Source organism: Antennarius striatus, chromosome 4 (assembly GCF_040054535.1).
Source record: "Antennarius striatus isolate MH-2024 chromosome 4, ASM4005453v1, whole genome shotgun sequence".
In the NCBI taxonomy this organism is placed as follows: domain Eukaryota; kingdom Metazoa; phylum Chordata; class Actinopteri; order Lophiiformes; family Antennariidae; genus Antennarius; species Antennarius striatus.
This window is the reverse complement of record NC_090779.1, coordinates 24,255,819-24,279,564: the sequence shown is the minus strand read 5'-3', so window position 1 is coordinate 24,279,564 and position 23,746 is coordinate 24,255,819. Positions and strand designations below refer to the sequence as shown.

Sequence of the window (23,746 nt, the reverse complement as noted above, 5' to 3'; positions counted from 1 at the left end):
CATTATTGAAGACAACATGATTCACGATTGGTCTTTTTTGTTTTCAGAAACCTTTTAGTGTTTCCTTGTGCTTGATTTGTTCTGTTTACAGCAGCAGGCACAATAAACAGTAAACAAGAACATGGCTTTGCATCATTTAAAAAAAAAATAGAAATGACAAAAGACCCTTTTCAAAGTACAAAATTTTAAAATTACAAAATTAAATGTGCAAGAAAGATGTGAAATATATTTTCTTCATACACCGTCACAAACCTGAGTAATCTGATTACCATTCTGTATACAGACGCCTCAGACTTCAAGGTGACACAATCAAGAACATCTCTTCTGAAGGAGGCCGTCATCAGTCTCTGATTCTATCAAATCCCTCCAGAGATGAAACTCGGCACCATTTATTACTGATGGCATGGATCCACTCAAACCCGTTTTTGCTCGTCTGATTGTCGGAAAAAGCTACTGGATGATTTTTGATACCGGAGGAAGGACGGAACAAGGACCAAGAAGGAAGGGTAGAGTCTCTTCCTTACTAGCACGAAGCTCCTGAAGCAGCTTTACTCAAGATACATCATACCAACCCTTCCTGAATGTTTCGTGTCCTATAGTCAAGATCTTTGGTATCATTTATGGTAAAAACATCACAAGCAGATTCAGAAGCAGGAGATATGAAGGAAGAAAGCTTTAAATCCGCTTCCACAAAGACACAAAGAGGCTGTTAATTTACGAATTTACAAGATGACCGAAGCACAAGTCGTCAGGTGAGCTCCGTCTGCTTGGTTTGTGGCAAAACCAGAGCCACCAGTCCTCCCAACAGCAGCAGAACCGACACCAGCAGGATTGGAACGGCGCAGTTGGTATCCACCAGCTCTCCGAAGGCGATGTTACCCATGATTGCTGCCACTCGGCCCACTCCTGTGAAGAAGCCGAGGGCCGTGGACCTGAGAGAGGTCATTTAGCAGGTCAGAACATCAAACTCATGTACAATGCCATGTTGGCTAAAGCCAATAAATTATATTTTGGTGTGAGTGAATTTGGAATTTTGGAGCCATGAGTGAGATCATTACTAAATGAACCTCAGGTTAGGAAAGAAAATCCTGTTCAGACCAGTTTTTCAATCTTTGCTGAACATAACTGAGTTTTATGGAGTTGTACCGTAGATATGTTGGATAGAGCTCTGTTCCCAACACATCCAGAGAGTTCCAGGTGATCACCGACACTCCACCAAAAATGCATGACATGATCAGACTCTGCAGTTTGGTTTTGACTGTGTAGATGAGGAAGACGCTCATACTGGACAACAGCAGGCTGCTGGCTGAAGGACAAAGAGGTGAGAGCATCGTCACTCGTTCGCTGAACTGCAGTCGGTTTTTGTGCTTCCAAACATTAGAACAAAGAAAATTACTGGAGTAAAAAAAAAATCTAGCGGTCAGACTCACAGAGGAGAATTTTTCCTCCTATGCAGTCCATCAATAAAATGGTGAAAATGTTTCCTGGGAGGTTCGACACGGCGATGAAGAAGCCCTCCATGTACACTGTCAGAGGAGACACACGGGAGGTCGGGTCAGGACGGCAAGATGAAGTTACCGGCAAACAACAACTCCACGCAGATAAAGACTGACAGCAATACTAATTAGCACAAATGCTTCGTCGTCACGGATACGTACCGGCGGTGTTGACGGGGTAACAGCTTTGGTTGTGGACTGTATATAAGCGGGACATGTTGGCGCAGGGCGATCCGCCCTCCTCAAGCCTTTTAAAAAGCTCAGGGAACCACATCCATAGCCCGTAGTAACTACACACACACACACACACACACACACACTTAGATTACAATAACGATTACAGCTGGAAAAATTCTAAAACAAAACTATACTTACAGAAAATGTCTACATATTCTTTATTCATAAAAATCTCCATGGGTTTATTGTCGTTAATATTTTATTATATTAGTATTAACATAAGTGTCTCACGTTGAGTCAATGTGAACGAAGAAAAGCTGTTTGTCGGATTTGAAATGATTTATGAAGCTTTTGAGCTGATTTGGTTCTTACATACAAGGTCAACAGTAAAAGTGTTCTAGTGTTTAACTCCAGTATAAAACATTTTTCTGTTTCTTCCAATAAATCACACTGAAGTCATTTAATTTACTCACACAGTAAACTGTTTACTGACTGTGTGTAATCTAAACTGAATTAAAATGCTTAAATCTTTTATTTTCTTAGCTGTGACGACTGATCTGACCTCTTCTCTTCCTGACGTCTCTCGACACAGTTTTGTCAGTTGACTAATGTGATTTCTGGCTGTTGGTGATAAACTATTTCTCAGCGTTATCTCTCGCTGCCGGCTGCAGACCAACACTGTTGAAACATACGTGACGAAGGCGAGGCCTGGAGTACAATGTGCACAGAGGAGGAAGAGTTTTTCCTCACCCGAAGGAGATGCAGTAGAAGATGACGAAGAGAACGATGCTCCTGGATTTGAGGGAACCTTTAAAGATCTGCCTGATGGGCGTGAAACCCTGTGAGTCAAACAGAGACGTTATTAAAGTGGACAAATTAATCAGCCATCATGAAAATAGTCCAATCATGAAGGATTATTATTATTTCAAAGGTACAGACACACAAATGTACAACAACCATGAACCAAAGCCAAAATGATTTGATGACTTCTTTTTAAATCCAAACGTCTCCTGAGATGATTTGATTTCTCAGTTTCATTTGGTAGTAATCTCAACATATTTATTAACTGACATTTAAATGATTATAATAAAAGGGAATATTTTTGTATCTGCTGACATTTTACAGAAATAAAGAAATTAACCAAAACCAATGATAGTGAGGTGAGGCAGGTCAATCTGAGGACAATTCTGAGCAGTGATGAAAATTTTTTTGGTGTACACTAGTAGATCGTGACTGAACAAAAGCCATAGAAGTTCTCGCTTTTGTTCTGTGCACACCAAAAATATGGCAAAGTATTTTTTTGGATGCTATTCATGTTTTGGGCGTGAAGACGAACGCAGAACATAAATCCTCTCTGCATGAATTTAAATTTAAAAAAATGAATGAAGTGGGACATGCTGCACCTTGTGCTTAAATGACACAGACAGCAGCAAGGCATGTATTGTTTCTGGTCACATGGAATCGCTGCACGTCATGTTAATTAATACTTTCTTCATTAATAATATAAAATTTGACCACATCTCCTGTGATCCACCACAGAATAGAACTGTTTTTGAAAGAAAAGCATCCTTTAAATCTGCAGAGAAAACAGCTCAATATAAGCAGCACAGTTTGACAAACGTGCCTTTGAGCGCTTTCTTCACGCACCGATTTTCTTTGACTGACCTGTGGAAGTTCAGACGTTCAAGGTTTTATGATACTCACATATTTCAAAATGCAGACAAGTCCTTTTCCACACGCGCTCGGTGTTCTGTTCTCGCCCGGTTCCTCTCTTTTCTTGTCGTTCATACACAAACGAAACTCCTTCAAGAGTTCAAGAAGAGAGTCAAAATCTGAAAAGTATTATTCGACTGCAAAATGAAGAGTGTGTTATTTTTATCATTTACTGGTGTTTAATTGACATTTTTATCATATGCTACATCTGTCTCATTGATCGTAAGTTAATATGAATCATAAAAGGTGTATTAGAACATCAAGAGGTTCATACCGGGAAATCCTTTCCTTTTCCTAACATGTTGAGCTTGAACATCTTGTGGAAAACACGGATTGCCGCTTTCTCCTCACCAGCCTGGGAAAAACAAGGAAACAAATGTCAGCTATAAGGGGAAAAAAAATCCGCCCGCAAACACAAAAACTAATCCATCCTTCCACTACCTCCATGAGGAACTTTGGACTTTCAGGCATGAGCGTCTTGAAGATGATGGCTGAGGAAAAGCTGGGAATCGAGCAGAGAACCACAAACAGTCTCCAGCTCTGGAAGTTCATATATCCCAGAGAAAACTGTGCAGAAACACGTGGAATCACCAACCAGGCCAGACCTGTTCACAGAAACACGGACAATCTGATATAAATAGACACATGAGATAATTTGTTTGAGAACAGGAGCCACAAAGGTTTTACAGTTTACAATTGTCAATATTTGAAATCTAATCGGCTGCACCACTAATAACGCTTTGTTTTTCTTCCACTCCAACCTGCAGCTAAAATGTTTCCAGCCATCCAGAACGTGGCCAGAGCGCTGATCATTGCTCCTCTCCTCCGACACGGCAGGAACTCGGAGAAGTAGGAGAAGATGACGGGGATCGACCCCCCGACCCTGCAGAGACGGAGTTACGGTTTAAGTCCTGGACTGCTGACAGGAAGCAGGGTCAGGTCTAATTTGTGTCAGACGTGTGAGCTCACCCGACGCCGCTGATGAGCCTCATCAGCAGGAAGAGCCAGAACCACGGAGCCAGGCTGGCCAGACCTCCAAACAATCCGTTGACGGTTAGGGACACAACCAGGATCCGGCGCCGCCCCCTCTGGTCAGCCAGGTATCCCCAAATGTAGCCGCCAACCATCATCCCTACAAAGAGAAGCACAGGCCGTTGCTTCGGGGTGGAATGACGTGTCAGAATGCAGTCGCACAGGATCGTCGACCGCCGCATTTTTTACATAGCGACAATAAAACTTTTACTTCACTTTAAATTTTTGGCAACATTTAAAATCTGTCTACCTCACAACATCTTATCTATTTTTGCAGCATCATGTTTTTCATCACCAACATTAACTTTTTTTAAAAAAAATTTTTGCTTGACATTTTGTGTCAGGTGAGTATTTTCACTCACATAATATCGTGTCAGGGTGCAGCTGACCTAGATTACATAAAAACCTTTTGTATCCACGGTAACAAGTCAGTTAAAGCGATATTTTAGTGGCTTTAGGGAATGTTCTGGTGTAGCAAAGAGCCTGGAAAAAAAATAATTCTGTATGACGAGAAGGCTACAAATGATCTCTTGGATCTGCTAATTGATCCGGATCTTCCTCCAAATCTGATCACCTCTTCCCCATTTCCTGCAAAAGTTTAGTGAAATCCATTAAGAGCAGACAAACGAGGATGAAAGCATCGCCTCCCTCGAGAAAATAAAAATTTCAGACATCAGATATTAAGAAGTTAAACATAAATAATATATATATGAATGTTGTGTATGTTTTGTGAATGCATGTGCGTGAAAAATAACCAAAACAGCGACTCTATAATCGAATTTACTGCTGACTGGCCACGGATCTGATGTAATACCAGATTAATTTAATGATCATTACTTACCCAGGAAAATGCTTGCGGTCAGAAGACCCATATCTAAAGAGCTCAGCTCCAGATCGCAGCGCGCCGTCGGCAGGAGGAAAGACACGCAAAGGATCTCCACGGCGTCGCTGGCGTTGGCCCAGCCACACACCACCAACAGCAGCCCGTGGAACAAACCAAAACCTGAAGCAGAAGCACAGAAACATTGGATAGATGGAACATCTCATGAAACTGAGATGAACTCGTTCGCGATTTCTAACACGGTGTCATGTTTACCTGTTTTTTCTACCGCTTCCTCGTATGTTAGTCTCTTCTTTGTAAACACACCGGTGTCACTCTTTCCAGTTGGTCCCATCCGGTCGAAGATCACCACACCTAACGGCAAGCAGAAACACACACAAGGCTTCAGTAGTTGGTTCGTGTCAAGCTGGAAGGAGCCATTCCAATTATAAGCAACTGTCATTTCATACAAATGTGTAAGAAATGACAACTTCCCTGAAGGTTGACTGAAAATTTGTACTGTGAAAACAGAATATCAAACAATCCACTGTCAGAATGTTTCCCATAAAATGATCCCAAACTGGACAACATACAGAATTCATCAACTCTTTTTTTATTTTTATTTTTTGTAAAATAGACTATAAACCTTTTACTAGTCCCAGCTTATCAAATGGAACTTTCCTGTTTTTGTTTTATGGTAATATTTTACTCTTCATATTTGATCTTCTAGGAATTTACGCCATTTCTGCTCATTTTGTCGACACAACAATCAGGTTTAAAAAAAAAAAGAAAAGAAAAGAAAACAGGAAGAATCTTCTGGCTGTAAACCATGATGAACTCATCATTTGTTCCGTCACACATCTCAAGACAAGGAACAAAACATGTCATATTACAGATAGAGATATGATCAAATATCAATAACCAGCATTTAAAAGAACTTTAGATGGGCGGTATAACGTACTTACCGGTGTGACAGGTACACATTCTGAAGTACAATCCTGACTGATCTCTATTTGTCTGCAGGTTTACACAAAAACTGCTGCTCTCCTGAACCTAGAGATCAAGGCTGGGAACGATGTGAGGAGGACTGATCACAGTTTATCTTCCACCCAGAAAAACAGGATGATCTGGAATTATTTAAAACATCCATGGGACAAAAGCTACCACAGGATTTTAACTACATCAACAAACACAGTCCACGCTTCAGGGAGAATCCAACACATAAGGAGATGATCAGGGGTCTGATCTTCATGTTCTCTCCTTCTTATCGGTTTCTTTTGACCCTGAAGGCCCGGGTCACGACGTCCGTTCCCACCGGTGCAGGTCGAGATGCTTCCTGAGCTCCGGAGCGTTTCATTTGTGCAAAGCTGCCGGAGTAAGTCTGGATCCACACTCACATGAACATCTGGTAGATGATGCAACGGCACTTTAACATGGACCGGATTTTTAGTTAGCTCAGGGGTTCTTGACATAATCCGGGTTTAAACATCTGAAACCTCTCTCTAAATAATCCCATACATTAAAAATGTCGGATTAAATTTGGGTTTGTGTGTGTGTGTGTGTTGTGAATGTCAGTAAATGAAGTGATGGAGCGACCGAAGGGTACCTTCATCTGACTCCTCTTCCTCCGGTTGGTCATCCAGGAGAGGCTCGCGCGCCTCGGTGTCCCCGGTGTGCGCGTGACGGAACATCGTCCCGGGAAATCTGTGTAGTGGACTCCGAACTTGACCCGCGTGCCTAAACTGGACCGTGTCGCTGTCTCGCGGCCACCGAGCTCGCGGCTAGCTCGCGCCGTGGCTAACTTTGACAAGACAAACCAGGAAGTAACGAAGAACCCGTCGCTTCCCCGGAGCGTCTCCTCCAGTCTTCCTCCGTGTTACCTCCAGGACGGCGAACTAAAACGGCGGCGTGAGGCAGGGATTTAGCTTCACCGGAACCGGACACGGTAACGACAGAAAGCCCGAGCGGAGGGGCGTCCGTGCGGCGGGGAGCGGTTGACGTCGCCTCCCCCTGTGTTTATTAAAGGAGATTGAAGATGGCGACCAGCTCCGAGCGCAGCCCTCCTCCGTTCCCCGAGTCCGAGGACCAAGACGTGCTGGACTCAGAAGAAGTCGGAGGCCGAGACAGCGACGAGGACGACGGGGAAGATCTCTTCACGAGCGCGGTACGTCCGGAGGAGGTTTAACGGGGTTTGGTGTTAGCAAAGCGGCTCTGATTTGGCTGCACTGTCACGGCGGCTGGTTAGCTAGCTTGCGCGAGCTCGGCTAATTAGCAAAAGTTTTTTGAAGGCGGTTTGTTTGATTTTTGACGCACGGAAAAGAGCGAGAAACTCGTGTTGACACAAGTATCGATCACATCGGGTTATTGGTGAATGGAAAGAAGGAATTATCGCTCCAGTTAAAGGGAATTTTTTTAGACGTCTAGCTTGTCGTTGTTGCTGGTAAATAGTTTTGTGATCTTTGACACAGTCGGAATTGATTTTTCGTCAGCGTCACCGTGTGCAAACAGTGTGTGATTTTTTTTAAAGATAAATCCACAAAGCAGAGAACACTAACTGTATCTACGGGGGTTCGTGTGTGTGAATTACACGTCCGTGTTTTTTTGACATTTGGAAAACTTCCTGGTTGCACTAAAAATCTGAAGCCTAAGCTAGCAGGTTAGCTTCGGTCCTGCGTGGGTAAAAGGGGCTCTGTGGGGATGAAGGAGGTCGGTGGGCTGTAACCGACACGGAGGACACCGACTTGAACGGACTTGTGGTTTTTAATCGGTCGTTTTAAAGTCGCAATCGTTTTGAATGAGGATTAAGAACGCTGGCTCGCGCTGCCTCCTGTCATGTGAGGAGCAGCGGTCACGTGGTCAGAACCCGGATGTTTTCCCATCGGACTTCGGAGGAGAGATCGGAAAGTTGCTGTCCTTTTGATTTTTTAGCTTCTTGGAAAACTCGAGTCAGCAGTTGTGGATGTGAATAAACTAGTAACAGCAGCAGGAAGGGGTCATCAGCTGATCTGAATGACGTCACACACTAACCACTGCTTTTGTGTTTACGACTCATGTCGTTTACTGCAGTAAAGTTAAGGTAAATACTGCTCTAAGTACATTAAACGTCAGTAATTGAAGACACCTGAGAAGACGTGTTGCCTTAGGCTTTTCATGGGATTTATTGATTTATCCACGTGTTGATTCATATAAACAAAATCCCAGACATATTAATGGTTCAAGCTTCCCAAATGTGAAGATCTGCTTACTATTGTCTTGATTATTGAAAAAAATTGTCAAATCATGCAAAGAAACTAACCTTCTACCTTGAAGGGAAGAAGATGGGTTGCTATTTTGCTTGTTGTTTTAAATGTGAAATCTCTTTCAGCTCCCATCAAACACTTAAAAGATGTTTGTTTTCCTCAGAGCGAACCTCCTCACACCAGCATGGATCCCCTCCTGTCTCCTGACATACAATCAGGCCAGGTTTCAACCAAGCCTCCTGCTGATGAGAACGATCCCTTAATCGAGCCTTTGACTGGACAAACGGGAAGCAAGCCAGTGAGTGAACTTGTGAGCGAACCCTCCGATGATTTTGTTGACCTAACAAACAACATAACTGACTCTCCCGAGGACTTGACGGAGGCCAAAAGTGCCGTCGCGGCTGAAGCGGGAGACTCAACTGAATTCCGTGTGGATGAGCCAACAGATGAGTTTGAAGACATATTTGGAAGTGAAACCGAAGAACTGGGAGGGGAAGTGGTGATAGCAGATGTTACCGTTGAAGCTGCAGCAGATAAAAGTGAAGTGACCAGTGGTTCTACAGATGATTCTGGCGAAGAGAAATCAGGAAGTGATGCGGAACAGGAAGCAAAAGAAACACCCACTGCTACAGTCATCGATCTCAGTGCTGATTTATCAGCAGCTGAAACAAAACTGCCACCTGGTAGTGAGAAAATCTTTGACCCTTTGGGTGACCTTTTTAGTGACGCTCCACCTGCTGCTGGTGCCAAAAAAACGAGCACGACAACAGTTGACCTGTCTGATGATGAGGGAAGCGACTTGTTCACACAACCGCTGCAGACTAAACCTGCCAAGCAGCCACAAAGGAGCCTCTTCGAGGAGCCTGATGAGGATCTGTTCGGCGAGCCCCTGGGCGCCGCCTCAAAGAAAACCGTCGGCAAGGAGCAGAAGGACAAATCGGAGACTACCAAAGCTGCCAGAGCTGGGAGCAACGTTGGTGGGCCTCTGCACGAGAACAAACCTGTAGAACCGACTGACATCTTCACGGAGGAAGCCGTTGCCACGGCGCCCAGCACCAGGAACACGGCAAAACCCAAGACCAACGGAGTCCTCTCTGAAGAAGAGCCGGATATATTTGCTGGTAGGTCCACAAGTTTTCTTATGTTGCTAACATTTCAGCATTCATGTTAAGAATGAAAACACTTTATTCAAATATAGTTTGGAACTCTGGGATGAAGATGTTTACTTACCATAAACATACTGGAAGTAATCAGAACAAGCTGCAGTTAAAAAGCACCAGATGGTCATATCAGGGTAAAACAGTGTGAGTCTTTTGTCTGCTGTTTATTTTCTCAGTCTGTTTTTAATTTATTGTAGAAGGTTACTAGGTAATGCAAGGAGACGGACTGAGGGTAGCTCAGGACAACGGGTCCAGGGAATCATTTCATGGTTGGTGTCTCTCGAGCAAACACTGGGAAAATAATACAATATCGTACAAACCCACAACAGCCCAACCATACGCTGGTTTTAAACCTGTGATAAACTTGTTCTGTCCGACATGAACACAATCTGTCAGGAGGAGATCCGAACCTTCACTATCATCTCCAGATGGAGACGAGTTGGCCTTCAAGAAAAAATGTATTAGGGCAAGTGTGGGGAGCTGATAGAGTTTAGACACACACACACACACACACACACACACACACACAGAATTCACACAGAAGTTATTTATTTCTGTGTAACACACTTTGAACAAAGTCAGCAAACTAAATTTATTGCACCTTATTGTAAAAAAGTTATCGCAATTAAAAGGAAATAATTGGTCAGTGGGAAAAAGTGAAAATAAAAATTCCATATGAAATAGAATATCAAAGAATTCAGTCACATTTTAAACTATTTAGTTATGCAAACTACACACTTGGCCTGGAGTAAACAATCACCATGGTATTATGGAGTGGAAACCAATAGTAAGATAGTCAGTTCACAGTTCAACCATCACAATTCCTCCTGCTGATCCTGAATGCATCGTGACATTGGGTTTAACCCTAGACCAGAATGCAACAGCGCCGATGGCGGGCGTCGTCGGCCATATTTATAAACGCCTCTAAGGTAGATGGTAGCTTAAACTGTCAGATAGTTTTCTTGTTCTTAATGGTCCACAGCCCCGCCCGTCTTCTGGATTCGCTCCAGAATATGTCCGTCCGGTAGGTTTAGTGTCATCCAGCGCCAGTGAGAACTCCACCTTCCTTCTTGTCTTCCTCTCTAACAGAAGCCACAGTGGAGCTTTCTCTGGACAGTCCGAGGAACGAGAGGAAGACCGATGTCACAGCCAAACCGTCGGCAGCACCAGGCCCGTCTGTGGCGCCAGGCCCATCTGCATCTGTGTCTGCACCTGTGTCTGCATCTGCGGCGAAAAGCCTAAGCAAACCTCAGTCTGCAGCTCTGGAGGAGGTACGTACGTCTGAACCCAGGGATCAGCTGATGAATGGATTTCTACTCCGATGTTTTCTAGAATGCCAGACGAGTCGGCGATAAAGATGAAGCTGCATGCAATTTATCTTTTTCAGTTGGAAGAAGAGTCAGAAGAGCAGGTGGACAAATTTGACATCCAAGTTTCTGTCAAAGACCCTGAAAAAATAGGTGAGGCCTCCTCGTCCGTTATCAGTGCAGTTTGTCTGTTGCTCATCACGGTGGACATCAAACGAGTGTCAGTTGTTATTCTATTGAGCACCAATCAGAGATCTGTAACAGTCTAACCACCCAAACGTCTCCCTGTTTTGCAGGAGATGGGATGACCGCCTACATGGCCTACAAAGTGACCACAGAGGTAAAGATCAACACACAAATAAAGCAGCGTTTGATTTGATCCGAGTTTTTCCTTCTTTGATGGCGATCATCTCGGTTTCAGACCTCACTGCTCATGTTCCGCAACCAGACCTTCTCAGTGAAGCGACGCTTCAGCGACTTCCTTGGTCTCTATGAGAAGCTGTCGGAAAAACACGCTCCCAACGGCTTCATTGTGCCCCCACCGCCGGAGAAGAGCATCCTGGGTAGGCAGATCGGATTTCAGCGATTTCCCTGAGATTCTGTATATCTAGATCGACTAAAAGAATTTTCCTTTTTTTGCAGGAATGACGAAGGTGAAGGTGGGAAAGGAAGACTCCTCGTCTGCAGACTTTGTGGAGAGAAGAAGAGGCGCTTTAGAGAGGTGGGAGAGGAAGAGCAAAAGCTTCTTCCTCTTTTTGTCCTGACTGAAGAGTCGGCTACAGTTTCAGTTCTGTTTCATCGATTGATTTTTAGTTTCAGTGCATCTTTAATGGGTTCCATACCCTTTCGTCCTGTCATCGTCTGATGTTCCCCTATCCACGAAACCAAACTCTTCCTCACTCTTCCTCATCTCACAGGTATCTGCAGAGGGTCGTCACTCACCCGTCGCTCCTCCAAGATCCTGATGTCAGAGAGTTCCTGGAGAGAGAAGATGTAAGATTTGGTGCTCCTCGATCAGCTGATTGGTTCTTCATTGATTGTGAAAACCTGTAGCAGCATCAGAAGCATGAGTCGTCCCGCTTGATACCTTTGGTGTTTGTGTTTGCCTTCAGTTGCCCAGAGCGGTGAGCACCCAGGCTCTGAGCGGCGCCGGCTTCCTGAAAATGATCACCAAGGCGACGGACGCCGTCAGTAAAATGACCATCAAGATGAACGAATCAGATGTGGTGAGAAACAGACTGCTGGTGGTGTGGTGTCACTATTAATGTGGGAGGGTCTAGGGGGGGGCTCCCCGGCTCTGAATGTTTGTTCTGCTGCAGTGGTTTGAAGAGAAGCTGCAGGAGGTGGAGGCTGCAGACCAACATTTCAGGAAGCTGCACGCGCTGGTGGAGTCTCTGGTCGTCCACAGGAAAGGTTGGTTGTCTTCTCCGGGCCGTGACGCAACATTCCTTCAGTTCGATTCTTCATCAGTCAGATTTTCAGAGAGACAGGAAACACGTTGCACAAAAACTCTAGCGTCTCATCTGGTGTCAGAGACACGCTTCTGTTTGCCTTCATGTTTGTCTCACATTTCGCCCCCAGAGCTGTCGCTACACACAGCCAGCTTCGCCAAAAGCACTGCCATGCTGGGCAGCGCCGAGGACAACACCGCCCTGTCCCGAGCTCTATCTCAGCTGGCGGAGGTGGAGGACAAGATAGAGCAGCTGCACCAGGACCAGGCCGCAAACGACACCTTCCGCTTCGCTGAACTCATCGCGGATTACATCCGGCTGCTGGGAGCCGTGAGGGTACGAGATAAGGGAGGTTCACATTCCTCCAGTGGTTCTTTATTTATCCTCTAGTGGTTTTAGTAGTTGCACTCTTCAGAAGTCAGGAGGTCCTTTAAGGACATTCTGAGGGAAAAGAAAACACCAGAATCCATCATGGGGGCTCATTACAAGCTGTCAAGTCGTGTTGTCGTTTTCATTTGTTTTCAGTCGTATCAGTTTCATCAAAAAGTGTGCTTCCTTGGAGTTCTTCCCAGGACACGCTGCATGTGTGAAATGAGAATCTGCTTGTTTGTGGCCCCCAGGGGTCGTTTGACCACCGGATGAAGTCGTGGCAGCGTTGGCAGGACGCTCAGGCGGCGCTGCAGAAGAAGAGGGAGGTGGAGGCCAAGCTGCTGTGGGCCAACAAGCCGGACAAGCTGCAGCTGGCCAAAGAGGAGATTGTTGAGGTGCTCACTGTGTGGTTAAATATCCCATACGGGAGCGACAGGTCACTTGTGTTAGAAAGAATTACAATTTTGGATTTTATTAGTAAAACTTACGAATAGACGGGTCTTTATGTTCATCGTTCTTTGTGCAGCAACAACCTAAATCTAATATATAAACTCCTCTCTTGTCGTCGACAGTGGGAGGGGAAGGTGACGCAGTACGAGAGGGACTTCGAGCGAGTTTCTGCGACCGTGCGCAAGGAGGTCATCCGCTTTGAGGTGCCGCCATTGTTCCCAATGCTGTTATTTACCCGACAGATGATTCTGCTGTCGCTGATTAAATGTTTTCCTTTAATCGTACAGAAAGAGAAGACCAAGAACTTCAAACAGCAGATCATTCAGTACCTGGAGTGTCTGCTGAAGTCTCAACAACAGGTGACTTTTTCACAGTTGAATAGATGAATATTAACCCTATTAAACCAGTTTGTAAATGTTTGCACTTCAACACATTTTTTAAATTAAAAAGCAATTTGTCGACAGAAAGTAGAAAAAAAAATCTAATTTGATTGGAGGAATCCAGAGCCTTGGAAGTTTCTGGCGTCTTGTTTGAAAATCATAAAGCTGAACGTCTTCTCCTGTCAGCTCCGTTTAAATGATGCCGTTCTCTCCTCCTTCAGCTGATCAAATACTGGGAGGCGTTCCTACCAGAAGCGAAAGCCATCGCCTAAACATGGAGCGCCAGCCTTTTGGATGACAGAACGGGCCGCCTTCCTTTCTTCTACACTTTACCTCTTGCCTATAAACCAAGGAGAATGCGTGCGTTGTCAAAGGAGATACAATCAACCTGTTTTTTTAATCACCTTTAAAATATAGCTCTGTATTCTACTGTATTAATAATTGTATATTTTCATTTAACCTCCTACAAATATTTTCTTATTAGATGAAAAGAGTTTGCGGATACAAAGATATGGATGCACGGAGAAAGATAGGGATGCGTAGACGAGTGATTCCGTTGATTCGAACCCAATCTCAGGATCTTCTCCTTCGTGTCTGGCGCTCCTTCGCATCAGCGGCGGTTCATTGTTTTCCGGGGACCCAGACGATGAAAAGCGTTCGAGAGTCTCGTTGCGTTCCTAAAGGGATGAAAAGTAAATTCCACCGGGTGGATCGAGCACCCGAGTACCAGCCATACATTTTCTTTTAGATTTAAATATGATCCTGGGATGGTGACGAGGGGCATTAGCGGGGTCCACGGCGGTTGAATTGTACGTACAGCTCGTTTTTTGTTTTTTTTTCCCATTCATTTTTTAGTTCACATGCAGATTATTATACTTCACGTTTGTGCCTTTAATTCAGAACAGTGACGGTTCTGATCCTGTTTGGCAGAACGTTGTCCACAGTGCTGAGGTTAAAGAACACCTGTTTGTTTTTTTTATTTGTGGATGATTCATACTTCCCCTTCAGGTTCTGGATCAGAACTGCAAATGGTTCCATTTGGATCCAATTCTGACAGCGAACTTACAATCCAGAAATGGTGATGCGGTCCAGAGAAATCTAAGATTGAAGTTCTGGCAGGTGGGTTTGTCTCGCATCTCGGCTGGTGGGTCAACACACCGTGACGGGAACAGATGAACCAATCCAAAGGCTGTTCACATCCAAGGGTTCTGAGTCCAGTTTTTAGGGCTGCAACTAACCTTTAGTTTTATTTTCCCATTGTCTAGTCGATAAAATTATTTTTATTTCTAAGGAAACCACATAGTGTTTCACCGGTTACTGAAGCGACATCGGTTACACGTAGAAAACACGTGTGTGTTGACAGCTGTTTACTAAAGAAAGTCCACGAGATCCTAATTTACACGGAAGCAAATCCACACGTTTGAGAAAGAACTCAGCCTGCAGTTTCACATGGAACCCACAGCCTTACGCGCCAGGATTAGAACTTTGTATCACGTTTGCACACCCACTGTGACGCCATCAACGTCTTCACTTGCTGTGTCGCTCAAATGTTTTTTTTGGGGGGGGGGGGTGCACATTGTTGATGAGGTAGCAGAGATAAGTCATCACTTCTCAGCAGGGTGCAGTCATTGAAATTTCTTTGGAAACAAATCAATAAAAGTGGCACTGTTTACACTTAGAAATGTCATGAAGATCGTTTCTTCAATTTACCCATCACATCTTGGGTGTATTTTAATGACCTTTGACCTGGACCTAGAATGCAAGGGATGAACTGCTCATTAACGAAACTTTTCAGACATACAGAAGAGGATTAGGTTCACACTTTAATCTCAGAATTCATGGATTGTTTCCACTGATGTTAGTTTGATGAAGATGACTCCTGAAACATGCTGTACCTTAAAGAGGAACTGTTTATTCTTATCGATCTTCCAGGCTGTAAAATGTTTAATATTCCTTTAATATAATGGGGAAACTGTCAGTTGTAGAAATGCTGCAAGGAGCTTCGTGATACAAGCAATGATGAAAGAGAAAGTTCACATTTTTCACGTCAGAACTCAAGTGTCAGGAGGTAATCGTACTATTTGTAAAAGGTTATCTGATGAAATATTAACAAGTTCATTTACACAAGATTGTTTGGCCGCAACAAGAAATCTGAGCAGCTGACATCGATTCTGCAAAGATTTGCATGAAAATGAGAATTTAGTTTACATTTGGGAAGAAGAGGCTGTACTGCACCTTTAAAGTGTGTGTGTGTGTGTGTGTGTGTTTGTACTGAGCACCATGTTTTTAGTTAAACAGAAGCAGTCGAATTTCATCTTAGTTTGAGTCCTTGATGACGAAATGAAGCCTTACTAATCTGCAAATCCATCCTCCGACGACAAAACACACAAATCAGACACAAAGGTTGTGGCCTTGGCTCCAGTCATCAGCGAACGCCACCGATGTATTCCTGCGCCTTTTTCCCCCCGTCTTGTGAGGAGAAATGCTGCCTTTGTAAAAGCAGAATCAGGTGGTGATGGAGAAGCAGTTCAGGTGCAGGTGGTGATGCTCATCCAGCTCGTCTGTCGCCAAATGGCTCTGATGAGCCGTTTTCAGTCCGTGCTGACGACGGGATGGAGAAACGAGTGCTGTTTGTGAACCTCGGGCACATTCGGTTAGAGCGGGCTGAACAGCTTTCAGAGGAAAGTCCGAGCAACGTATCTCAGGTGGCCTCCGTGTTGGAAGAGGAGGACATCCCTCTCTGTGTCGAACAGTGCGGTGACCAGGAAGGACTTTCCGTGGCTCGTCTGCAACAAACACACATTCCCAGTAAGCGCTTTAAGGCCAACGCTGCACCAATGTGGTGTTAGCTCAGCCGGTACCTTAATAGTGAGCTGCTGCCGGGGACTCAGGCTGTCGGGGAGGGTGATGGTGAACCTCTCCTTCCCCGTGAGCTCCAGGGAGTCTGCGTTCTGCTCAGGCAGGAACTGGAGTGGCATGATGCCCATCCCCACCAGCTGGTTCTTGTGCAGCTTCTCAAAGCTCTCAGCGATGACCGCTCGTACCCCCTGGAGCCGGGAAAACCAGAGAAGTGAGGCACACTTGATAGTTTTGTGTGAGCTGTTGGCCAATCATATTGCCTGTTTGGTTTAACATGTGTGTCTGTGTGTGTGTGTGTGTAGGTACGTGCCAGCAAGTATGGTCCTTTGGCAACCCAATCCCTGGAGTTTCCAGATCCGTAGTCCTTCCCTGCCAGAATGATGAGCGGTATTCCTTCCCTCTGGTAGCGTTCAGCCGCCTCGAACACGTCCAGCTGATCACACAGGACAAACACGAGGACATGCTGGTAACTCCTCCCACATGGAAGATGTTAAATATGACTAAGTTCCTGAATGCATCTCGATGTGGTCTAGACTCACCGTCTGGCCAGAGGGAATGTGTAAAGTCTTGGGACCGGGTTTGCCGATGAATCGATTTTGGAGCTTGGTGCTGGCGAACGTGCCTCTGGTCATCACCGCGTCGTTCCCTCTGCGAGAGCCGTACGAGTTAAACTCCCGCGGCGTCAGGCTGAATGGAAAAAGTGAAGGAGGGACAGCGTTCAGCGACCACTCGTACACCCCACCATGAGGTGAAACAGGCTAAAAAGTTATCAGCTTTATTTAAGATCGGATCGGAAACGGACCGTTTGCTCAGCAGGTACTTGGCAGCAGCGCTGACCCGGGCGATGCTGCCGGCTGGAGAGATGTGGTCTGTGGTCACGTTGTCACCCAGGAAGAGTAAGACGTGAGCGTTTTCTATAGACTGGGGAGGCGGAACGTCTTTGCTCTGGGACAAACAACAAGCAGAGGCAGAGGAGGTTCTTACATTCTAAGCTGCTGCTGAACTCGCCAGCAAAATAATAATTACCCATCAGCCTCAGAGGCTTACCAGCTTGCTGAAGAAGGACGGCGGGCGGATGTATGTAGACTTGTGATCCCACGGGAAAACCGCAGAATCAGCAGAGTCTAAGTTGTTCCAGAATGTGTTCCCTTTCTGGAGGAGTATAAAAACATTCAGATCATCAGTAAATCTTTAGAATTCACCTCGACGACGGGAGGACAATGACGACGATCATCCTCACCCCCATCCTTCCCTTGACGTCCCTGAAAATGGAGGAGATGACTGCGTCCTCCTCTGTCTGCTGGACCTCCTCCCTGGAAGGCCAGATGTCACAGAGGTACACCTCCTTCCCCCCTGGAGTCACACCTGCCCCCACAGGAGGAACGTAACTCCACTGCTAACGTCATGAATCTATAGTGATTCTGCTGCTACCGCTACACCGTCTGCCTTACCCAGAGGCTCTTTCTCAAAGTCGATTGCCACAGTGCCTGCGAGAGCGTACGCCACCACCAGCGGGGGGGAGGCCAGGTAGTTGGCACGCACACAGTCACACAGGCGGCCTTCAAAGTGCCTGTTTCCGGATAAAACACCACAAGCAACCAGGTTCCCCTGAAACACAGAACACCGTCAGGATTGGATTGACGCCGGTTCCAGTTTGACAGAATGGACTTAAAGCTTCAGTCGAAACTTTTACCTGTTTGATTGCTTCCACGACGGCTTCGGGTAACGGAGCCATGTTCCCGACACAGGTAGCGCAACCGTAACCAATCACCTCGAACCTGGGATGAGACGGAAAACAAGTGTAAAGAAACATGGAGACTTTGCGATCAGGCAGCGCTCCAGATGCTCTAAGGTACGTTCGTTACTGCAGTGTATTCACTCGCTCACCCCAGCTGGCTTAAGTAAGGCAGGACTCCGCTGGTACTGAGGTAGTGAGTGACCATCCCACTCCCAGGAGCCAGGCTGGTCTGAATGTAAGGCTTGACCACAAGACCAGCCTCCACAGCTTTCTTAGCCAGGAGACCTGTCAATCAAAAGAACTGTGTTACACATTCACCCGTGAATGTTGGGTTATATTTTCATGGAAGAAGTCCTTCGATTTTGGAGACTCTGGATATAAATTCCAAAAATGGTCAGAAGACATTGACAGGTTTTTCTGTTGTTGTTTTTTTTTTTACGAATGCAAAAACTACAGAACCAATTAACATCCCAGGAAAGCAAACAAGAATGTGTAGAAGGTATGAGCTCTGCAGAGCGCCATTCCAGTTTCTCTAACCTACAGAGAAAATACGGAATGTAGGACAAACTCTAATTCGGTTCATTATCAGATTCCCAGAAGGAAAAACCAACGGAAGGCAGAATTTTTGCAGGATTAAATGAAAAAACATTAAAAATATAATGCGGAGTCGTGATGCTGTACGGTCACCACATGGTGGCGCTACCACACCTGCCGGCTGTTTTGCAGCGAAACAGAAACGACAGAATAAAGCACTTCCTGCTTTACTTAACAGAAATGGAGGAAGGCGAGGTGCAGTAACTCTGGAGCGATCCGATCCGCTCACGGTTCACCAGCAGAAGAACAAACGACATGCTGCAAACTAAGACTCAGTCGTTACCTGCAGCCAGCATGACCGACGGGTTGCAGTTGTTGGTGCAGCTGATGATGGCGGCGATGACCACCGAGCCGTGGACCAGATGATATTCCTGGCCACAGTGTAGGAAAGGAATCTGGATCTTCTGCTTCTCCTTGGAGATGTGGAAGCCCTTGAAGCCGACCTGCAGGAAAACCAAGGAAATGAAGTCGCTTATCCGGAATGAATAAAGCTCAGCAGCATCTCAGTCCAGCCCAGTTTGTTACCTTTTCATCAAGACAATTCTGGAAGTCTTCTTTCATTCTGTTGACCGCTACTCTGTCCTGGGGCCTTTTGGGGCCGCTCACACAGGGAACCATGGAGCTCAGGTTGATCTCAATCACCTGCACAACCAACAGTCATTTCCTCTACTGCTGCACACGAAGCACGAGAACCACAAGGATTCCCAATACATTGTTAAACCAAAAAAATTAGAATAACATTTAAGTAAAGAATGAGCAAACACCCCCTGACTGCTCTTATTATCATGAATAAATATGCTTCCATACATATGAACGTTTGTGAGGATTCACCACCAGCTTTGACTCTTTACCTCAGAAAACTGTGGGTCCTCTGAAGGATCCTCGTAGCTACGGAAAAGTTTTACAGCCTTCATGTAAGACTCCAACAATTCAAGTTTGTCCTGGGTAAAATCTGCAAGAGGAACTCAGTTCAGTTTTACTGATTTAACTATTTCCACACAAAAATACCCAACAAATTCAGAATGGACGCATGAGTGACACGAGCTGTGAGGAAAAACACACGACCAGATGACTCACTTGTCTTTCTAAAGTGCTTAAGTGTGACTTGGTCGATGGGGAAGAAGCTGACAGTGGCGTTGTACTCTGGGCACATGTTGGCGATGGTGGTTCGGTCAGGTGCCGACAGCTGGGACACGCCAGGTCCAAAGAACTCCACAAACTTCCCAGCGATCCCTGCTTGCCTCAAGTGCTGCGAACATGCAGGAATGAGATACGTTAGTTCACCCACTACTGTCTGACAACGGCGATCATCTGATGTTTGCTCCATGAGATCAGATGACGTACGGCAGAGCGTCACTACCTTTGTGATGCCGAGTACGATGTCTATGGATGTGGTCAGGGGGTTGATGGAGCCCACCAACTTACATCCCACCACTGGAGGAAGCGTCAGAGACACCGGCTGGCCCAGCATCACGGCTTCTGACTCAATCCCGCCAAGACCTGATGAAGGAGGACAGGAAAAAGATGTTCATCAACACAGAAGCAGAAGAAGGAGAAGTAGCTTCAGTTTTCAGGACAACCACGTAGAGAAAAGTTAGACGTTTTACCCCAGCCCAGGATGCCCAGGCCGTTGATCATGGTGGTGTGTGAATCGGTTCCCACCACGCTGTCGGGATAGACGAGGCCGTCGCTGACCTGGATCACTCGGGACAGGTATTCCAGATTCACCTGGTGGACCGTACCAACGTCCGGAGGAACCACATTCACATTTTTAAACGCTTTCGAACACCACTGTTTGGAGGGAAAAGTTGAAGAGGGAGACACTTTTAACAGTGACTTCATTCTGTCTCTCTGCTGTTACACACTGAGGGCATCATAAATATGCATTTGCTCTTTGCTGTACCTTAAAAAACTGAAGCCTCTCTTTGTTCCTGATCAGCTCCATTTCCTGATTCTTCAGGGCAGTTTCAGTTCTGCAGGAGGAGGAACAGTAAAGGAGAAGAGTTCAATCCTTCTGCCTCTTCATCCTATCATGACTGATTTACCCAGAATGCCTTGATTCCTATGTTACGGTCAAACGCACTCGGACACAGGCTGGAAGTGGAAAGGGCAGAGGAGAGGCGTGTTCTCTATCTGCTGGACGGACGCCGGAAGTCGACCCGGCGAGGCTGGAAGGTCACCGCAGGCGGCTTTACTGCAGGAGCCCCGCTGGCCCCCACACTGGGACCCTCCTCTGGACAGAGGCCTGGAGGACGTGGAGCGGGAAGGACCTTGGCTCTGATGTGAGCCCGCCCCTCCGCCTGGGTTTGGGGTATTCTGTATGGCACTGCAGGAAAATGTACAAGTTAAATCAAGCAGAACTATACAGGTTAAGCACAGAAACTCATTCAGAGATAAAAGAGATGATGACACACCATTTACTGAAATCAATCTGAAACGAGTGATCTACGATGAGGTCTGTGGGGCATTTGGGGTTGACCAGGCCAGGGTCGGTGCCATGTTTGGCCACAGCGTCCCTCATGGCTGCCAGGTCCACCATAGCGGGAATACCACTGTCAAAGGAAGCCAAACTATCATATCTATGCTTCATTCAGGGATTTTATTTTTTAGGATTCAAAGGTTGTTTTCCTTTGCCGGCAGCGTAACGCCGATCCGGTGGAACTTACGTGAAGTCCTGGAGAAGGACTCTTGCTGGAGAGAACGGAACCTCGGTTTTATTCTGCTGCTGCTCCCAGTCCAGGAGGTTCTGGACATCCTCCTCTTTTGTGTAAAAGCCATCGCAGTTCCGAATCGCCGCTTCCAGTAAGACACGGATGGACACAGGCAGCTTGTCTGCTCAGAACAAAGAAAAAAAACAAGGTGCAGGTAAATCTAAAATAATTATATTTAGTAAGATTAATTTTAAGCAGAGGATTTGTTAAGAGGAACCAAACACCAACGCAGGCTCAAAGAAATACCTAAATTTACAGGAAAGATTCATGAATATTCTTGATTACATGCAGACCATACAGCTTATATAGCACAATGTGTTGATAATATCCAACTATGTTTATATAGCGCAGTTTAGAGGAAAATATAAGCTTCTGCACGAGGAAAAGAACTCACCATATCTTGGATCATTTAATTTCTGTGGGTTGAAGAAGTGGATCCTACCATCTTGCAGGGTGTCGAATAGGTGTCGGTAGGGGTGATCTGCAGGGTGAAGGCAAACATTTATCCAAACTTGTCCCTACTTGAACGACCCAACATTATTCACTGGGAGGGAGGGAGCGTACACAATGATGGCAAAATAATAATCACCATTATCTTAAGCGAAACAGAAACCGCAGTCAATTAACATGATTACTTGCTGACTTTGGACTTTAACCGTGGACCTCCACAAGGTTTCAATTTAATCCAACTGAATATCTAAACCTTAAATTCACTGGACCACAGTGGAATGGACCAGATTATGTTTACACCTGCTTTATAAGGCTAAATACATTTTCAAGGAAAAAAAGCTTCAGCTTGCGTTGGTAATTCGACACACAGAACTGCCAAATCCATCACATAAACCAAAGTGGATTTAACCACACATGAATCTGTGTATCCAGACACAACTCTAGTCTGTTCTAGTTCTAGTCTAGTTCTTGCAGGATGTGGTGAGAAAGATTTTATGACAGATTACAGCAGCCTTGAAAGATATTCTGTTAAAAACTACTGTCTTTGACTGTGAAAGGATTGCAGTTCTATCTCACTTGTACATAAAAACAACAAAAGTTGTCAGATTTGGAAAAAAGGGTACAATCATGATATCATGAGCATCGTTCTCTGGGGATCATCATCAAACTGTTACGAGCTCTGAAAGCCGCACATATTTCCCTAACTACGCAAGAACAATTATGTAAACTTGAAAGCATCATGGTAATTTTTTAACTTTTTGAAAATAATGTGCTCACATCACTGAACTGGTTTAGTCCACTTTGTACAATCTGATAACCTAATATGTTGGTCTTTATCATGGGGCACTGCAACTTGAGCAATGCAACACACGGAAATACAAACCAGTTTGACACACAGCCAAACATTTATTGAACTATAGGAGCGGTTGAGCTTTCGATTGTGAGCTCTTTAAAATAAAGGAGCGAAGAGGATCGGGTTAAAACCTGTTGTTTATGACAGACACAAAGCTTGATTGCAAATATTACAGAGCTGAATCAATGTGGATGACCCGCATGTGAATTAAGATTCGACTTTAAAACAGATCCATCGGGTATTCACAGTGAATGAACTCGTGTTGATTTTTAACTGTCTTTTTTGGATAATATATAAACCCACATTATAATAACATTTATCGAATGAGTGGCGTTAGACACCGCCTGTCGACAGATTTGGTTTAAAACGTGACTAAAGCAGTCAGGAGTTCACAGGCTACACAGCTAGCCAGTCTTGCTAACACTGGTCGTTATCGTGGAACACATTCGCTAACTAGTTCCTTATCGTTCCGCTGCTCACGCCGGAGCGATAAGAAGATATCCGACCGCAAACGAGGTTTAACAAGAGAAAGGAAGCGACGGTTGTGAGGTTCGGGCAGACCGGAACACAGGGCTGCTTTTTGACCGAATTTAATGGATCTCTCTCTCACTCGCAACAACCATCCCTAAGCTAGCTAATGTTAGCATGCATGTTTGACGCCGGTACGTTTTAGTAAAACTAACTAAATGTAAACGGCAGCCATTTTTTAACGGAACGATGTCGTTAGTTTTCGATTCCTGCCGTTCAGGATGACACACTGGTACGAGCTTAGCCGAGCAGAAGACACCTCTTTACCTTTGACTGGGAAGGCCAGCGCCATGATGACTTCTGAAATCAACACGACCCTTTCCCACGACTGGGCACGAGCGAAAGCGAAACGACCAATCAGAACACAGAACGCTAAAGCCACGCCCACTTACAATCTGCTGATAAAACATTAAAAATTA

The 23,746-nt window shown here is 45.3% G+C and overlaps 3 protein-coding genes across 6 annotated transcripts; 1 reads left to right on the top strand and 2 right to left on the bottom strand.

Moving 5' to 3' along the window:
* Nucleotides 1-122: 122 nt before the first annotated feature.
* On the bottom strand, nucleotides 123-6,975 carry sv2 (synaptic vesicle glycoprotein 2). Of its 3 annotated transcripts, XM_068312803.1 has the most exons (14): nucleotides 6,845-6,955; nucleotides 6,204-6,365; nucleotides 5,515-5,613; nucleotides 5,260-5,421; nucleotides 4,356-4,518; nucleotides 4,148-4,269; nucleotides 3,828-3,991; nucleotides 3,661-3,741; nucleotides 3,378-3,476; nucleotides 2,424-2,512; nucleotides 1,659-1,786; nucleotides 1,431-1,526; nucleotides 1,147-1,306; nucleotides 123-932 (listed from the first exon to the last, which is right to left on the bottom strand). In XM_068312803.1, exons 2-14 carry the CDS (start codon nucleotides 6,220-6,222, stop codon nucleotides 749-751), a joined length of 1,566 nt encoding a protein of 521 aa, XP_068168904.1. In that variant the 5' UTR covers nucleotides 6,223-6,365; nucleotides 6,845-6,955; the 3' UTR covers nucleotides 123-748. The 3 variants fall into 3 exon arrangements, with proteins under 3 accessions (XP_068168904.1, XP_068168903.1, XP_068168902.1); XM_068312802.1 differs by lacking the exon at nucleotides 6,204-6,365 and having other exon boundaries at nucleotides 6,845-6,975; XM_068312801.1 differs by lacking the exons at nucleotides 6,204-6,365; nucleotides 6,845-6,955 and having other exon boundaries at nucleotides 5,515-6,182.
* A 291-nt stretch (nucleotides 6,976-7,266) lies between these two features.
* Nucleotides 7,267-15,344, top strand: snx1a (sorting nexin 1a). Of its 2 annotated transcripts, none has more exons than XM_068312798.1 (15): nucleotides 7,267-7,402; nucleotides 8,641-9,598; nucleotides 10,727-10,908; nucleotides 11,025-11,097; nucleotides 11,241-11,284; nucleotides 11,366-11,507; nucleotides 11,587-11,665; nucleotides 11,862-11,937; nucleotides 12,057-12,170; nucleotides 12,264-12,357; nucleotides 12,526-12,731; nucleotides 13,016-13,159; nucleotides 13,337-13,417; nucleotides 13,502-13,573; nucleotides 13,816-15,344. In XM_068312798.1, the coding sequence occupies exons 1-15, from the start codon at nucleotides 7,274-7,276 to the stop codon at nucleotides 13,864-13,866; spliced, it is 2,445 nt and encodes an 814-aa protein (XP_068168899.1). In that variant the 5' UTR covers nucleotides 7,267-7,273; the 3' UTR covers nucleotides 13,867-15,344. The 2 variants fall into 2 exon arrangements, with proteins under 2 accessions (XP_068168899.1, XP_068168900.1); XM_068312799.1 differs by lacking the exon at nucleotides 7,267-7,402 and adding an exon at nucleotides 8,111-8,314.
* A 142-nt stretch (nucleotides 15,345-15,486) lies between these two features.
* On the bottom strand, nucleotides 15,487-23,645 carry ireb2 (iron-responsive element binding protein 2). The gene is made up of 22 exons (XM_068312797.1): nucleotides 23,595-23,645; nucleotides 21,891-21,977; nucleotides 21,452-21,617; nucleotides 21,200-21,337; nucleotides 20,869-21,111; nucleotides 20,689-20,758; nucleotides 20,393-20,576; nucleotides 20,146-20,285; nucleotides 19,863-20,034; nucleotides 19,637-19,737; nucleotides 19,311-19,427; nucleotides 19,069-19,228; nucleotides 18,341-18,476; nucleotides 18,147-18,231; nucleotides 17,905-18,061; nucleotides 17,694-17,818; nucleotides 17,501-17,605; nucleotides 17,256-17,398; nucleotides 16,993-17,140; nucleotides 16,764-16,886; nucleotides 16,456-16,641; nucleotides 15,487-16,380 (listed from the first exon to the last, which is right to left on the bottom strand). The coding sequence occupies exons 1-22, from the start codon at nucleotides 23,617-23,619 to the stop codon at nucleotides 16,270-16,272; spliced, it is 2,922 nt and encodes a 973-aa protein (XP_068168898.1). The 5' UTR covers nucleotides 23,620-23,645; the 3' UTR covers nucleotides 15,487-16,269.
* Between the last annotated feature and the right edge of the window lie 101 nt (nucleotides 23,646-23,746).

What these genes read in the sequence shown, in the direction of transcription:
- sv2 (XM_068312801.1), bottom strand. Translation starts at nt 5,701, where the DNA reads ATGACAGTTGCTTATAATTGGAATGGCTCCTTCCAGCTTGACACGAAC. An exon ending in TTCTACTGCATCTCCTTCGG is followed by an intron (nt 1,787 to 2,423) that starts GTGAGGAAAAAC and finishes GTGTGTGTGTAG; the next exon opens with TTACTACGGGCTATGGATGT. An exon ending in AGGAGGAAAAATTCTCCTCT is followed by an intron (nt 1,307 to 1,430) that starts GTGAGTCTGACC and finishes TTTGTCCTTCAG; the next exon opens with CCAGCAGCCTGCTGTTGTCC.
- snx1a (XM_068312798.1), top strand. Translation starts at nt 7,274, where the DNA reads ATGGCGACCAGCTCCGAGCGCAGCCCTCCTCCGTTCCCCGAGTCCGAG. An exon ending in AAGATCTCTTCACGAGCGCG is followed by an intron (nt 7,403 to 8,640) that starts GTACGTCCGGAG and finishes TGTTTTCCTCAG; the next exon opens with AGCGAACCTCCTCACACCAG. An exon ending in GCCGGAGAAGAGCATCCTGG is followed by an intron (nt 11,508 to 11,586) that starts GTAGGCAGATCG and finishes CTTTTTTTGCAG; the next exon opens with GAATGACGAAGGTGAAGGTG.
- ireb2 (XM_068312797.1), bottom strand. Translation starts at nt 23,619, where the DNA reads ATGGCGCTGGCCTTCCCAGTCAAAG. An exon ending in CTTTGAGAAAGAGCCTCTGG is followed by an intron (nt 17,819 to 17,904) that starts GTAAGGCAGACG and finishes CTGTGGGGGCAG; the next exon opens with GTGTGACTCCAGGGGGGAAG. An exon ending in GGCAGCAGCTCACTATTAAG is followed by an intron (nt 16,381 to 16,455) that starts GTACCGGCTGAG and finishes TGTTTGTTGCAG; the next exon opens with ACGAGCCACGGAAAGTCCTT.